The following is a 17115-nucleotide window of genomic DNA, read 5'->3' on the forward strand; positions in this document are numbered from 1 at the left end:
AAAGGAGGAAAAAGCATGGCTATGGGATTTTAAGAAGATAAAAATTCAAAGTGAAATGTAATAGCGATGCAAATTAATGCTCGAGAGGAAAGGTTATGAAATCAAAGTTTAAAGGAAAATTAAAATCCCGATTAAGGAAACAAATATTACGAGAGCAGACAGTATGCGAAGGCATGCTACCTGCTTCAAAGAAGAGAAGATATTGTAGAGGAAGTATATCTTGTGAAAACGTGAACCAATTTTTTTTTTTTTAGAACGAGCCGGTTTCAAAATAAGTCATGGAAATAATAGCTAAGGAACTGGAAACTTCGTGAATAAACTCACAAGGAACAAAAATAAATAAATAAAAAAATTGATAAATAAAAACGGGAACATGAGAATTTGAAACAAATTCCAACATTACAATAAATGCGTCATGCTACGTCCTCTGTCCATCACTTAACGGCATCTAACCCGTTAACTGTTATACAACCCAATAACGTTTATGACAGTTGCATGACGTTCTGGGTAATATAAGACAGGTCCAGCTCCTTAATTGCTCCACCGTATGAGTCAGGAGAGTCGATTCAATAGATGACTAGGAGGATTTCATTCAGCGCCACGAAAAAAGTCTGTCGCTTCCAGATTGGTTGAAAAGCAAGTACCATGATAAGCGGTTTTTCTTCCTTATTGAAAGAATAACTTGAAAATATTGAAATTCTTCAGGTAATGCTATGAACATCAAAGAAGAGTATGTCCTCCGATCTGCTAGTGTCTGTTCTTTTCACGTCATCTTCAATTACGTATACTTATCCTTTTAGAGTTGTCAAAACTTACGTCGTACGTCTCCGTAATAATGACGATGATAGTTTTCGTGCAATGGAAACCTCTCCCTTGACTTTCAACTTACTAAAGTATGAATGGAAACTTCTTTCTTCTCCTTCAATAAGTAGCACTAAAGCTGCCTAGAGATGTGATCATACCTGCACTTGTGATCTCAGGATCTCGGAATAATGACAACTCTAGAATGCTAAAAGAGAATTTAAGATAACTTCGTCCCTGATCTGAGTGATACACCTGTAGTTGAATCATTTCTCCTGCGGCTCCTCCTCGATCTTCTGTTCACTGGGTGAACGTTCCTGACTGGATATGAGTGCTCTGGTATTTCATTTTGCTCTATTTGACTGATTCATTGATTTGCGAGGAATCTGAAATCTTCTGAGTTAAGATTTTTCATCCAAAATAAAAGCTAAATAGATATGTGTACAACTTTAGGAAAAATGTGAATACTTCCACAAGAAATTCTCGATCCCCAATCGATAACTAACCCTTCAAGATCAAATAGATATTCAATAGGGGAAAATACATCTGACACACGTAAAATAATAATAATAATAATAATAATAATAATAATAATAATAATAATAATAATAATAATAATAATAATAATAATAATAATAATAATTTCATGTGATTTTCGATATTTTACAGTGATCACATTATGAAAACTTAGAAATGTGAAAATATATTTTGTTTCAACGAAAACGAAAACTTCCCTCCTTCAGTAATTCAAAATTAATCATAATCGACACCACAAAGTAACCATCTCTAGAAATCCAAGACAAATCGTAATTACTGGAGAGAAACATCTGATAGACAAGAAAAAAAAAACTGCATTGCTATGCAGAAGGCTAATGCTAACTTTATATTGAGAGAGAGAGAGAGAGAGAGAGAGAGAGAGAGAGAGAGAGAGAGAGAGAGTTAAATATTTGGAGGGCAACATTAACTGCGAGTACTTTAAACTTTTAGACTTGACTGAAAGAAGTGGTTGGATGGCAGGCGTGGGTAGCTGTACAGCCCACCCCATCCGAGCTCCTCAGAGCCGCCCGAGAAGAGAAGGGTCACGAGGAAGTCTGAATAAGAAAAGGTCGCCAGAATGACGAGGAAGTCGCGTGCCCCGCAAGTGCGCTGCAAATCTCGTGGGACCACATGCAAATACTGTTATTCCAGGTGGCCCATCATTCGATAAAGAGAGTTCCATCAAGGAATCAAGAAACTACATCTGTGATTTGGCAATGATTTCTCTCTGGTTAATATAGTCTGCTCTTTCATATTTCAATCATAGTAAACTATATTTGCGACGACGGAAATGAAACCTCTATAATTAACTGAATAAGAAACTATACTTGACCACCCGAGCTACTTTGTTCTACCTGAGATCTTTCACTTCGTGATGAACTCAAGTGAGCATCAAACTTGAATCAGTAGAATCGAAAAGAATTTATTATACAGAAACTAACATGATGAACGATAGAGAGGCACAGGGAAAATTTGCAAACCGACATTTGTGAAACTTAAATCTTTTACAGTTTTGCTATTAATATTATTGTTATTATTATTATAATTATAAATAATGATCATGTACATATATTTTCACAGTCTTGAATGGTCACGTGAGTAAAAAAGCGAAAAAAGGAGTAGAGAGATATATCAACGGAACTAACAAATAAATGACAGCAAACAGATACACAAAATATAAGACAAAAACAGATGAAGAAGTAAATTAGTCCTCGGATAATATTCAATATTTTTCAAAATTTGCCTCATAGGACTTTTTCATTTAATGTGTCAGCAAAAGTGAACATAATTAAAGTTTCACAACAATTTCCTTCTAAATGGTCTTCATCAAGAGTGGGTATCATTCATTTGAAGCGGACGTAGGTCAAGAAGTTCGACCCAATCTTAGTAGAGGGAGTCTATCAAACACCCAGGGTTAGTTAGGTGACCAGAGCATTTTCTTTTCTTGATGAAACAGCAATTACTACAAAGACTAATATAATATAATTTCTATGATAAATATGTTTAAATCTTTGTAGGCCAAACAATAAACCGCTTAAAGCTGACGTTATGCGATAAAACTGGATGCAGAAGCAAATTCAAGTAAAGAAGAAGGAAGTTTTCCACTAAAAACACAGTAGTATTCTATTCAAATGATGTAGACAGAAATCGCTAAGTATAGCTCGACTATGTTTCCATATAGTTATGAATCCTCTGAATTTGACTCAGCCACTCAGTATATCCTAATCAAATATACAGAAAACCCTAAATATTACAGTTTGTGTTCATATTGTAATACAAAGTAAGCAAACAAAATTTATTTCATAGCAAATACAACATCACTGAAACAAAAAAAATAAGAAGAAAGAAAAAAAGTAGACGTCCAGCTATACTAAACAACGAGTTGACCATCGTTTAAAGGCAGAGGAAAAATAAAAGAGAAAAGAAAAGAGGAGATCCAAAAAGGAAGGAAGCAGAGAAGCCGCGTACCTGGATGAAGATTTTTTTCAGGTGTCCGAGTCCCCTGAAAGCGAAGGGTTTGATGATCCTGATATGGTTATCGTTGAGAGAAATATCGCGCAGTTTTCTCCACTCACGGAACATGTCGGTGGTGAGGGAAGACAGGTTGTTCCGGTCGAAGCTCAGCTCCTCCACCGTGTCCGGCAGATTCAAGGGAAGGTCTGCCATGCCGCCCCCGTTGCACATCACCTGAAGCAGCAGTGGGTTGGTGCATTTAAGGGCAGGCATTCGTCAAATCAGCACTTAGTACTTACTATATACGATAAAAGGCGAATTTTCAGAAAATGAAGTGAAAAGTGTAGTCAAAGAAGCAAACAAAGAAGGAATTCCATTTTATGACACTAATATGATCACATCAAACCAACGATATTATAGATTAATGATTGGTACGACAGACAGGTAACGAAACCGTAACAGATCATTATTCCTCTGCATATGGCACTGCAACAGATAGAATATATGATATGGTTTACGCTAAAAGTTTTACACAGAAATAAAAATGAACACCTGTGAAAGACAATGTCAAAAAACAGAAAACATTAGATTTAAAAATGACTTCTCTCATTTTTCCTCTGATGAAAATTTGACATTCAGACATTGCAATCGTTTTAGGAAACACAAAACACGACAAAATTAAGACTTATGAGAGGTTGAAGGCTTACCCAGCCAAGCCAAGCCTTCAATGAACTGTATTCTTTCTTTCTCCTAAGCCAGATTGTCATTTGGAATCTTTTAAGAAGTGGGGAGATCTTTCCTCAATGTCAAAGTTTATGATGACTTCAATGCTGCTAATATTATATTGTCATTTCCTTTATTTAGTATAACCTCCATTATGTTTTTAATTTTTGTTTTATCCTGCCATCTGACTCCCGATATTCTGTTGGGTTTTTCTAAGGCTACAATCTTTTAGTTGAAGTTTCACTGTCACACCATGATCCATGGATACTTAACAATGCAGATCGTACTAAACATATGCATAACTTACTTTTGTATGCTATTGCATTCTATTTGATGTTTAAGTCTTTTGCAGCTTTTCTAAGTTTTGACTTCCCCCTTTTAGTCTTTCACTAAATTCCATCTGACGAGAACCTTTACTGGAAGTCACTGGCTATTCATATCCGGAAGACTCGACCTCAGGCATCTTTTCTTCCCACTGTGTATACTTTGTCCTCATTACTTTTGTCTTCCTAAGACTGTCCTTAACTCGTCTATGTCCAGTTATGTTTTCATTGTAATCTGCTATAAATTAGGAAGGCACACAGCACAGGAGATATAACATTCCCCAGTAGTAACGCACTATCTACTGCAAATAAAATTTACACCAATCTATCAATATCGTTTTTGCATCAGCTTCGTTCAGGAATACTGTGCAACAGTTTTATGTATTTACTATTTTTGGCCTCTGGACTTAGTCAATTGTGTTCTTGTAATCAACATAAACCATTCGAAGGGGATTTTTAAATTCTGCAAACTCCAGCACAATGTCTCCATGCAAACTTCGCATCCGAGCGACTTCTGCACTTACTGAAGCCAGCTTGTTCAATTCTTAACACTATCAGTTCATCTCTCTAACCTACTGGGAATGGCAACCCTGAATGCTGTAGTGTTTCTTTACTTCCGACGTCAGTGAAATGCCTCTGTAATTACCACATTTTCTTAGGGCAGCTTTCTTCGCTGTCTTGGCCTTGGTGCCCAATTAGATACATGTATACAAACATTCATACACTATATATATATATATATATATATATATATATATATATATATACATATATACATATATCTATATCTATATCTATCTACCTATATATATATATATATATATATATATATATATATATATATATATATATATATATATATATATATATATATATATGTTGGGATTTACGTATAACAATTCACTGACAGGAACAGGAGTATTTGGTTATCACAGCAATTGCAACTTGGTTACTTTATAAGCATTTTTGTTTTCAAGGCGAAAGTGTGCAGGGACCTTATTTCAACATATATCCCGTATTCATGTCATTTGTGGAAGGGAAACTTAACTTGTTGAACAAAAGGGATCTTTGGACGATAATTCTGAAGGACTTCTAAAGCACCTCTGTGGACACTGAAAATGATACATTTCAAAGGTGAAATGCTTTAAACATTCTTGACTCCCAACCATATTGGAGACAATTCCGCTCTGATGGGAAAGGAAACCGGCTTCTTTCGTTAGACGATATTGCGGCGGCAAATCCGACTCCAGAGGGAAATGATTGGACTCCGCCTCTTTGGATTGGGCAATGCGGATGGTTGAGCAGAGGAAAGTGTTGTTTACATTTATTGACTCAAATATTCTCCCAGTTCTCAACGGGAATGAAAAAATGTCTCTTTCATGGAAAAGCTCTTCAGTTGTTGGGTCACTGGAAACTTTGAATCTTTTTCATTGCACATCTCAAGTTACCAAGTCACGTTGAGAGAAAGGAGTTTCGCTACTAACAACTTGTACTTTCAATAGTATTTCTTTGATTTTTGCTGGTATGATATATTCTTTCACAGCCTTCCAATAAGAAGGGCGGTGTGTGTCATGGGAAGGACAAACAGCAAATGTGTCTAAGGCAGGTTGCAAGCTTACCCACCGGTGGGTTAAGTGAAGGTGTGAGTGCCCCTGTCTATGCTATGCCTGACTCTTCATTCAGTAATATGTTGAAAGTCCACTCATGGAGCTGAATAATAGAAATGAATGACATGCACGTTTTTTCCCCATAATTCTACTCTCTTATCTGCAATACCATAGGCAACTTAATACTATTTTCAAAAACTTTCGAAGTACACACAACATTGTGCACCATAGGATTCATACAAGTTCAAACAAAAGGACGGTTGATTAATTATCTTTCTATTTCTTTGAGACCTTCCAATCTTATTCTACACAACGGCCATCACAGTAAAGAATCTCATTACCAATTTCATCGCATGTTGGTGCCTCACAATCCTGAGCGATGCTACAACGCCAACTGGCCAACCAAATAAATCACAATACTTGAATTCGTCTTCTTCCTATCTTCAGCTCTCGTCGGTCACAACCATTAAACTTACCCGAGTAATGTCCATTACTAATTTTTCTTTTGACATCATTTCAGTTCAGTAAGTCTTTCCTCAGGGTTCAGCTCTTGTTCAAATGGTGAAAACTGAATTACCTTTTCTTATAGTTATGTTCAACTACCTTGTTTCGTGTGATTTTATTTCATCCAAAAGAACCTTTCCTTTTCAATGTAAGTGAAACAAAACAAGAAAGGCAAGCATCATGCCTCTTAAAGAAACTGTCCTTCAATCAGATGTCTTTCCCCTCATGAAAGGTTGAGCCGCGGAATTCTCAAAACAAAACCAAAGCATCGTCACTCTTCTAAAAGTTCTAACCTTCTTCCAGACACCTCAGCAGCTACGAGCTACCCGAACCAGAGGTTATTCTCCCTGACATTCCATCACCTTCCATGTAAGTCTCACGTCGACAAATTTCACAGCAGATTTCTTCCTATACATGAGGAAACACGGCATTGTCGACTCTTGATGTTGTAACACCAACTGCAGAAACCGATCAAATATTACTAATTTTGTGTTCATTTGTTTGCATAATTCATAGCAAACGAACACTATTACCAAACACAATGTGTGGTCACATCATACTTTCAAAATCAGAGCAGTAGGGAAACCGCGTCTATATACTTAATAAAAAGAAAGAAAAAAATTGAATAATGTCGGCTGGCACTGTCTATTATAATTACAGTTGTATTTACAACTCTCTTTTTTTCGGTTCTACCCCACCGAAGTCTCCAAGAATTCATTCGTCCTGTACACAATAATGCAGAGAAGCACTGGGAGTTATAGGGCTGATTTTCCATATTTAATATCTAATCCACACTGTTATAACACCCAGATAAGAAATTTCAATTTAAATCACTCTTCTGGCCTGAGAAAATATACAAGAAGTAAGAAGTTACTACTGACGTATGTAATCGCTGCAGAATCCAGGCAGTCGTCAGAGAGAGAGAGAGAGAGAGGAGAGAGAGAGAGAGAATCCCCTGGGCAATAATCTGAATGAGGCAAGGCAGCCCAAATGGAGAACCCCTGCTTCAAATTCCATAAGAATCGCCAATATAATCGTTCGCACAGAGTGACGACGCGACGGTGGAGTTCATTTTGATGAGTCAAGTTATGAATTTCGTTGTCAAAAACTGGCTGCGCTTAATTCAGGATTTCGTTGACGGGAAACTGCTGCGTTCAATCTAGAATTGGGCGGCTCACTTTCAACATGGCCATCGAGAACGGCGTCATCAGGCAGCTCAGCTACGTGGAGGAAGGCGGTGGCAACGCTGATCCGGTGACACTCCTAAACTCATATGCTGCTTTTTAATTGGTGTATAAATCTCGTGACAGTGTTATGGTAGCCATTAGTACACTTAATTGTCCAAATATCAAAAAAGAGCGGACCAAGGGTGGTGTATGACGTCCACTATGGCTACCGTAAGCTTGAGTATAGTTAACAATAAAAGGGCGCTTCATGGACACTGCATATCATATCTTCCCTCGAAAAGAACAAATATCAGGGATGGCCATTGAGAAAAATGTAATGGGATGATATCACGAAAAAAAAAAGACATTGTACCATTAAACAGAGGCTAGTCTTCATTTAACTTTGAGTTGCCAACTTTTGCGCGGTGATCACCCGATATGTGTTCGCTGACAATTGGTACAAAATGTTTCGGGTAAAACTGTGATATCACAGAACAACAAAATAAACCAAACAGAATGTATGTACCACGTGAAGGAAATACGCTACACACAGAGAAGAGGAAATTTCATTCTACGTAAGCACAAATTGGCTTTCCAGACAATGATCGAGTCTGCTTTTCAAGATAAAGATATAAATTATGCAGAACGATAAAAACACTGGGCGATCCAGCAGCATGACCGCAAGGAAGAGGACTTCGGGAATCACTCGTAATGAGTTGTACGACATCTCAATGGGGATCATCATTGGATAACTGTCCAGGAGAGAAGTGTCTCAATGATACTCTCTATAAATGGCGGTTCTCCAAGCTTCTGTAATCTACTTACTCTAACACTTGACACGAAATCAGTTTTGTATATGAAGAAATATATAACGCACGGATGAGTAAGAGACAGTGTACGGACAACCATACTTGTTACGTGTGGAAGGAGAGAGTGACACGGGTAATACAATGATTCCTGTTTCAATAAATCGTAAAGGATCTTTCGCTTTGTAAACTCGATTACAAATCAATTAATTATATGCCATAACACTTTAGTTTGACTTTGCTGTCAAACTCTGAGGTCAGTAGTTATTGTGTAGATTAAAACTTGTTTGCACATACGTGCAGACAAGCATATATATATAATATATATATATATATATATATATATATATATATATATATATATATATATATACATATATATATAAACATGTATAATTATAACAATAAAATCGCATCTCCTTGTCTCTCTTGTATTCGAACACCGATGACCTTTAACAGTTCACAAGCCGAGAAGCTCCAGCGTAAAATGTTCTGCCTCACTGTAACGATCCGTCTCCCACGAAAGTCGCGATCTGAATTTGGCAACATTGCGAGAGAGAGAGAGAGAGAGAGAGAGAGAGAGAGAGAGTATCCGAACAATATTGTGGATGAGTTGAGGGTGAAGTGGCCGTAGGGTAATGAAGACGCGTTATTACTGCCGCAGGCTTGTTATTAGTAACTATTATGAGGCATTGCCCGGCCCACGCTCCCTCTTCCGCTCATCTTTTCAGCTGAACCACAGCTATACTTTCTCTCCTTTCCTTCATTCGATCTTCCATTCAATCTTCCCTATCTTTGCATTCATACATTAAGGTTGAGTCTAGCCTGGTTTTTCTACCAGTCTACCTTGGTCATTCATGTCAACCAGTCTGTCGAAAAAATATCTACTGCTGCAGTTGTCAATCTGGCAAATGCTCAACTGAATAATCTATCGCTCCAGTAGTTGATTTGCTTATAGTAGTTCAACTAGTGTCTATGTCTACTACTCCCTTGGACGATCTGTAGCGCTCTATTGGTTAATTGGTTGGTGTTCCTCTATTCACATGCACGGCCTAACTGGTTCTAGTAAATATTGATCCCTAAATTACTTCTCTACTACCGCAAAGCCTACTGGTCACATCTCGACACTTCACTATGGTCTCATCTTAATAATCCAAAGTGATTTCCTGTTCTACGCATGATAAGCACTTGTAAGCATCATTAACATGAGTCGTGTGGCCGATGAAGATGATGTAGTAAAACAATGGTCATCCCAGATGCAGTATCAGGAAAGAACTTCAAAATTTATACAGCGTATTATAGTATCGATTACCTGAAAAACCGGGTTTATAACTGCACAGGTACATTCTTATACTTACACACGCATATACATATATATATATATATACATATATTGCTAAATACTTTCCAAGCAATCCTTCGCCCAAAGCTTCATTAAATCAAATAACACGACATTCTCACTTATTGCTGACTTACAAAAGGTGGCCTTGACCCTTGGCCCCTTCCTAAATTCTTTAATTGCTCTCTCTCTCTCTCTCTCTCTCTCTCTCTCTCTCTCTCTCTCTGAACATGTGGCTGTTTATGAAAGTCTCGTTTCAGACAGCCTTGGCCGTGAAAAGAGCCAGGGATAGATTAGCAGGAAGGTGCGGCCCCAGATCGACGACCAGGTGGTCTTTTGATTTGCCCACGAGGACTGGAAAATCGCACGTGTGCGCACCGTTTTGCTAAACTTTCGACTGTTTCAAAGAGCCAGTGTTCATATCAGCCCCACTTTTGCAAGTGCAGTGTATCGTTTAATGAGATCTTTTATGGTGTGGAAGACATATGTTAAGGCAATCCTTGGCACCTTCTGTGCACTTCCTTGACCTTGCTTGACATTTCTGTGCCCTGTCTGGCCTTCATTCGTAATCCTCTCAGTTACAGAGAGAACTTTAGCTGTGGAATTCTCTCGCCTTGATTAAGGCTGCCTTCCCCATGTCCTGGTATCTTAATTATTACCCAGGATCCGCTACGTCTTAGTATTCAGTTTTTATCTTCTGATCGTGTTAATGTAAATACATGCAATTTTAAAGTTATCCAAAATTGTTTATCTGCAATTCTTTAAAGTAAAAGCTTTCAGCTCATGTCAGATCCCAGAATTTCATATGGTAAGTAAGTAATTGTTTTGTCTAAAACCAGAGATTAGTATCATCCCAGGGCAGAATCGTATATATATATAATATATATATATATAATATATATATAATATTATATATATATATATATATGTATATATATATAGTATTATAAATATATAGATATATATATCATATCCTATAACATGGTATTATATATGCTACTATTTTATACTTTCGACGGCCGCGCTATACTAATAATACTATATATATAATATATATATATATATTACTACCATATATAATATACTATATATATGATATATATATATGTATATGTAACTATATATATCTAATATATTATATACTATAAATATATATATATATATATATAATATATATGTATAGTATATATATAGATAGATATATATATATATATATATATAGATATATATATATATATATATGCATGAAATCACCAGAACACGAGATGTATTTTGTGATCTCATAAAGATGTCTTAAAAATACTAAAGCCGAAACCGGCCGAGCCTTCTGTGTAGGAGAGAAGGGGCTAATTTTGTATGGAAGTTTTACTGCAGAGAGAGTTTATTAACGATTTAGCAGTTGAAATTCATACACGCTATACAAAATACACGATGGTATTTGAAACTTGGTTGCTTCTTTTGAAACGTTTCCTGAAGGTTCAGCCGAGAGGAAGAGAGAGAGAGAGAATGTATTCGTTTTTCAAAGGCAGTTAAAGATAACAGTTATCGAACCACTGTGAAGAGCAGCCTCTAACATAAATAAATGCGTTGGGAACTCGCAGCAATGGAAGTACTACTTCAGGATCGAAACGACACGACCCGAACTGCTTCCACACTCGTTTCATGGTCAGGCCTGAACCATACAAAACTTTTACGCTCGGTACTACAATGATGTTAAGGTAAACGATATGCAACCAAGATATTTCATCATGCATTTATGAACCTTATATGGATATATTTTTGATGACCTGGTGCCTTAAAAACAATAGAGAACTATAAACAATCATCACCAATTTTACTCTCCCACTCTGCAAAATGGACTGAGAATCATAGCTTTAATCACTCGTCATCAGTTGCCTTTCCTAAACTCATTCCACAAAATTGGACTGTGAAGGAAAACTAGATCAGTGAATAGAATTTAAACCGAGCTTATAAGCATCCGAATACCGGTACTAGAAAACAATTGGATAAAGATCAGTGTCGAGTTTATCTCCACAGGTTGCCATTCATGAATGATTCGGAAAGTAAACGAAGACAAATATTCGCTGTGATCATAGCAACCTACATCCGTTGACCACAGACTGAAAATTGTCTCATGTATTCTTTATTTTTTTTTTTACAATCTTGTGAATGCAAATATTTGCCGGTTGTTGGAGAAATATGCAACGGTTAAGGACAGGTCTGTTTGGTTCGTGGCGAAACTCTGCAACCAGAGAGGGAAAAAGACGCAGAGGGACAAATGACGAAGGCTAAAGAATAAAGCCGCATGGGAAGAATGTACCATTATGAAGAACCGTCACAATTATTTGATAAGGTAAGTAAGAAAATCCGAGAATCAGCAATTGATATGGATAATTAAGCAGACTTCTTGACGGTTTCACTGGTGATGTAAAGGAAAAAAGGTCCACTGCTCTTTTCAGTGATTAAGAATGGCTGACTTTTTTTCTCTCAGCCATTTTTAAAATAAAAACTTGAGACTAATTTCCCCTTCATCTGATATGTCCAATCAGATTAGTATTGATGACAATGTAAGGATATCGAAATTTACTGTTATATATAACGATTATCTTAATAAGATTATTAAAAGGGCAAAGATCAAACTGAAATTCATCCGATGGCAGATATAAGTATCATTATTTCAGAGTACAAATACATACATCTGAGCGTATGGGTGTAATTAATCTATTTTTGTAAACTGCTCTTCATTATCGAAACTTGAGTTCATATGGACCTGTTTCAATTGATCAACTATGTCTAAAATAATGGAACTGAAGATTCCTGAAAAATTAATCAATTACCTGGAGGGGGTAAATGGTTTGTTAGACGATCAGTCGGTGCAAAGACTGGAAAATCACATTCATTTAACGAAACACTGAGAAAAAGTAGTGTGTCAAAATCAATCCTCTTCCGCATGTAAACGACCCGATTGTTATATAGAGACGAAGTCTACCTCAAGTTCAAGAGCTCTACAGATGACGCCCAATTTTTTTTCTCTCCAAATGAGGCCCTCCACTATGTTCTTACCAGTGTCAAGGAATGGATGAAATTTATGCAACTACAACTAAATGAAACTAAAACTGAATAATGTTGTCAAAATACTGACCATCATTTTAGAAATGTTACCTTGTTAAAAAATATATTGACGAGTTTTTTTTATTAAAATCTTGGGATTAACTGCATCATCATTTAAGGAGACTACTGCCAGTCTGTCACTCATAATCTACCCAAAATACAACTTGGAAAGTTGCAAAACATCAAATAGAGCTGGAACTAAAGATAAGATTACCTCTGTTTTGTTTGAGTTGCATCGGCTCTCTATAAAAACAAGAATGAAGTGGAGAACATGTTTAATGGCTCGCTCCGTATAAAATAGCCAACAGATGGAGTCAACGCAAGACTACCTTCACATGTTTTCAAGTTATTCGAGCCCAGATGCACTTCGAAAGTTCTTTGAGTGCCTCCAAATTTGTTGCCCCAAGACAGTATAAAAAGCTGCTGCCACTTTTTATCATGGAGATAGAAAATTTCTACTCTATCATGAAAAAATGGAAGACTTTATTTTCGGGTGTTATGGCGTGTGGGTTTGACGTGAATATGGAATACGTCGTGTGACTCTGTGAATGTCTCTGCTCTCGTGTGTGTGTGTGAGGCGACTGAAACTTCGTGTTCTCACAGAGAGCATCTGGCGGAGCAAACTGTACGTAATTGTCATGTTTTCGAATCACTGAAATTTGATGAAAGAAGAATGTTAGATCGCGATCTTAAACTTAACAGTACAGTAGATTTCACTGCAGTTCCTATATATTGAAATTCTATTGCAGGGAAGTGTAACCAATAATAACCATACAGTTCCTACTAAACTTATACGTGTAAAATTTTATGCATAGAAAGTGTGTTCTTTTATAATTGGCTCTATGTATGAATAGGCTACATAAAAGACTGAAAAAACGATGTCCAATTATACGCGTAAAAGCTCACGTATAAAAAGCATCGGCCTTTATATGGGGACTATGTGAGAATGGGCTCCACATACGCAATCACATATCCTTGAGAGCGGTGATTTAAGCCATCCAATAACCGGGAAAAAACTGAGCGTAAATATGAGCGTTAACTACATTTCGCGTTATGAACTCGTTCGGGGGAACAATTTATACCCTCTAAATTACACGCCACCTTCAGGAATACGCGTTAGGGGAACATCATAATTCACGCCCACTGCAAACAATAATATCCCATAATTATCATAAGAACTGTCCATAATTTCAAAGGATTCCATCTTTTAATACAAACAGAACGGGCTCAGTAACAACTAGAACAACTATAAATAATACGGCTCATAAATAAATGAAGGACCGCGTTGCTTTATCTGTGAATTAAAACTGAAACGCGATATCTAAAAGACACAAACACAAACACATGTGTATGTTTGTATGTATGTATGTATATATGATTATATATATATATATATATATATATATATATATATATTATACTACATATATATAATATTTATATACTATATATATATATATATATATATATATATATATATATTATACATACATATATATATAATATTTATATACTATATATATAATATATATATATATTATATATATATATATATATATATATATATATAAATATATATAATTCCTGAAGTTAAAAGGAAGAAAAAACAGCCAACAAAGGCACTATTTGGAGACGAACAGTGTGACTTAGAAAAAATCAAGGGTGATTAGATCACGCGCGCGTTACGGAACCTCTGGCAAGAAAAGGAAAAATGACGTCGATGGCCTTGGAAGAGCTTATTACAGAATCGATGGCGAAGTACTCTGCTGAGAATGCATGGTATTGAGAAAGAGTAAAGGTTTTGGAGATGAAATGAAGGATGTATGGGTTACAATTTGGAGGGGTGTCAAACTGCGACGTGTCTCTATGCCCTTGTGTAGTTTTAACTATGGCGATACAAGAAGGCGGAGAAGGACAGTTTCTTTGGGCATAAAGTTGCGAGATACTGAGTTGTGAATGGTATCTGGAATGGATGACGGTTGCTGATGATACAGTGCTCATTAAACAAAGTTAAACGAACTGCAAACTTGTAGCCATATGAGATGAGCGTTTGCAAGAGGAGTGAGTTGAAAGCAGATGTGAGCAAGAATATGGTTATGGGAGTAAATAGAAACGAGAAATATGGAGCAATAAATGTTAATATTAATGGAGGAAGAATGGGTGCTGGTTGTTCATAAAAGGGAGTAAATGTCATCTAACAAATAATAGCAGAATTTGAGAAAAAGTGTATGGGTGAAATAAGAAAGGAAGTAGGTGTGTGTGTGGGGGGGGGGGGGGGGGGTGGAGACGATGGAGACTTTTTATCTTCTACTGACGGCAAGGTTGGAATGCGGGATGGAATCGTTAAACTATCAAACTAATTCTCCTGAAGGGTAGAGAAGTGTGGAGCTCATGTGACTCAGAGAAAAAGAGATTGAAACTGTTAAGTAAAAGTATTAATGTATTGTAACGTGGAATAGGGAGTTTTGGCCAAGTGAGAAATAAGGGATTCAGTGGTCAACAGGTTAGTGCAAGGAAAGGATGATAATAGGTTGCTGAGATAACATAAATATTATATCGTTTTTTTATGTTAAGTCTTTATAACTGAAAATGGAAAATATCTTTTTAACTTAGTCGTTCTTGTGCGATAAAAGGCCTGTGAACGTCATGTATGCAATTTTAATTTTTTTTTTCTTGAGAGCACTTACCTAACAGACATCTTAAGAATATGAACATCAGTCAAGGAACGTATTAACTCGATCCATTCGTTTCAAAAGAACCAAGTAAAATGTATAGATTTTGAGGAAAGTAGTTTAATTTTGGGCCTAACAGCAAAGGAGTGAGCCCACGTGTAAATACAAACAAGATTTGATTATGGACCAAATGACTTCAGACGCTATTGAAAAGACTTCTTCCTACGACGTATTTATCAGGTGGGAATATTCTCAGAAAACGACAGGCGAAACCGGTCAGGAATCATACCGTGTTTCATTTCTTCTCTGCGGCAATTCTGCCTTCATTTATCCCGTATTCTGGTGATCATACACACAAACACATGGTGATTATATGCACACACATAGATATCGACCTATACACATTTTTTCATTTTTTCAGCTGAAACCCGATTAACAGTCAACAGACGAATGCTCAAGAAGGTTCCAAAGTAAATCTGACAGAAAATAGCCACAATTTTAAAAAAAGAAGGGAATCAATCTTTAGATGTGAGGGAATTGAAAATAAAGCCAATGTACCTGAATTCAGGGTACGTCAACAGAAAGCAGGAATGAATTTTCTCCTCGCTTAAACATGTGAGGACCAAAAAACTTCACAAAGGCACGGGGTAAAATTTAGTTGTGGCCGATAAAACTCCTAGCAGACCAAGTAGTATTAAACCTGATACTAGGAAACAACACTATTTGCAGCAGCAGCAGCAGCAGCTGCTGCTGCTAAGTGTCCAGAACAAAAACAGTTGGGTCAGCTAAAGAAGAGTGGAGGAAAAGTTTGTCGCCGTAGTACGTTTAATGCAGAAAAAAAAAACATTTGACGTCTACGCCATAACTCAAAAATAAAATCGGAGAAAAAACCCTGACTTATGACATTGGAGACAGTACCCAAACAGGCAAGAAAAGCCTTCAACAATTGGATGTAACAGCCTCATCCCTGAGAAAAAAGGAGGCACAATGACGTACATGCTTCTCGAAAGTCAATTTATTATCAAAATTTACACATAAAATCTTAAAACTCACTGAAATTTACGAACGTACCAGTTAAACGTAAATCACGATGTAAAGGCAAAAGTGCTCTGGAGCAACTAACTATCATACTTAAGAGTTTTAGAAGGGTTAAGACAAATCTCTATTCAAGGATTCTGCAAACACAGGCCGTGGATGCAAAGAAACAACAGCTACACGAGTAGCATCAACAACGTTCGTATGCAATCCATTTGTTCTTCAGACCTTGCCACATGTCACTAGTATAATAAATAAATAATAGCGAAAGTCCAAGAACACTACCTTGCGGAACATTTGAAATGACATCACTCAAGCTACTCCAGTGTTCATCAACACTGAACTTTTTGGTCCTGCCCATTAAAAATACACTTGCGATTTTAATAAAAAGTCCACCAATTCCCAATAATCTTAACTGGTAGATTGAATGCTTTATGATTCACAAATTGAAAAGCTGCACTACAATCTAGACTGCCCAGACGTGCCTCTACACCCTCATCCAGATATTGACAAGAGTGACTAAGAAAATTCCAAAGGA

At 36.6% G+C, this 17115-nt stretch overlaps 1 protein-coding gene across 1 annotated transcript in view; it reads right to left on the minus strand.

Moving 5' to 3' along the window:
- LOC135220852 (leucine-rich repeat and immunoglobulin-like domain-containing nogo receptor-interacting protein 1) overlaps positions 1 to 17115 on the minus strand; it is a 474574-nt gene that overhangs the window by 154258 nt on the left and 303201 nt on the right. The window contains 1 exon segment of the mRNA XM_064258419.1: positions 3307 to 3525. Coding sequence (XP_064114489.1) covers positions 3307 to 3525 — 219 coding nt within the window.

The sequence above is a fragment of the Macrobrachium nipponense genome, chromosome 2 (genome assembly GCF_015104395.2).
Source record: "Macrobrachium nipponense isolate FS-2020 chromosome 2, ASM1510439v2, whole genome shotgun sequence".
Classification (NCBI taxonomy): domain Eukaryota; kingdom Metazoa; phylum Arthropoda; class Malacostraca; order Decapoda; family Palaemonidae; genus Macrobrachium; species Macrobrachium nipponense.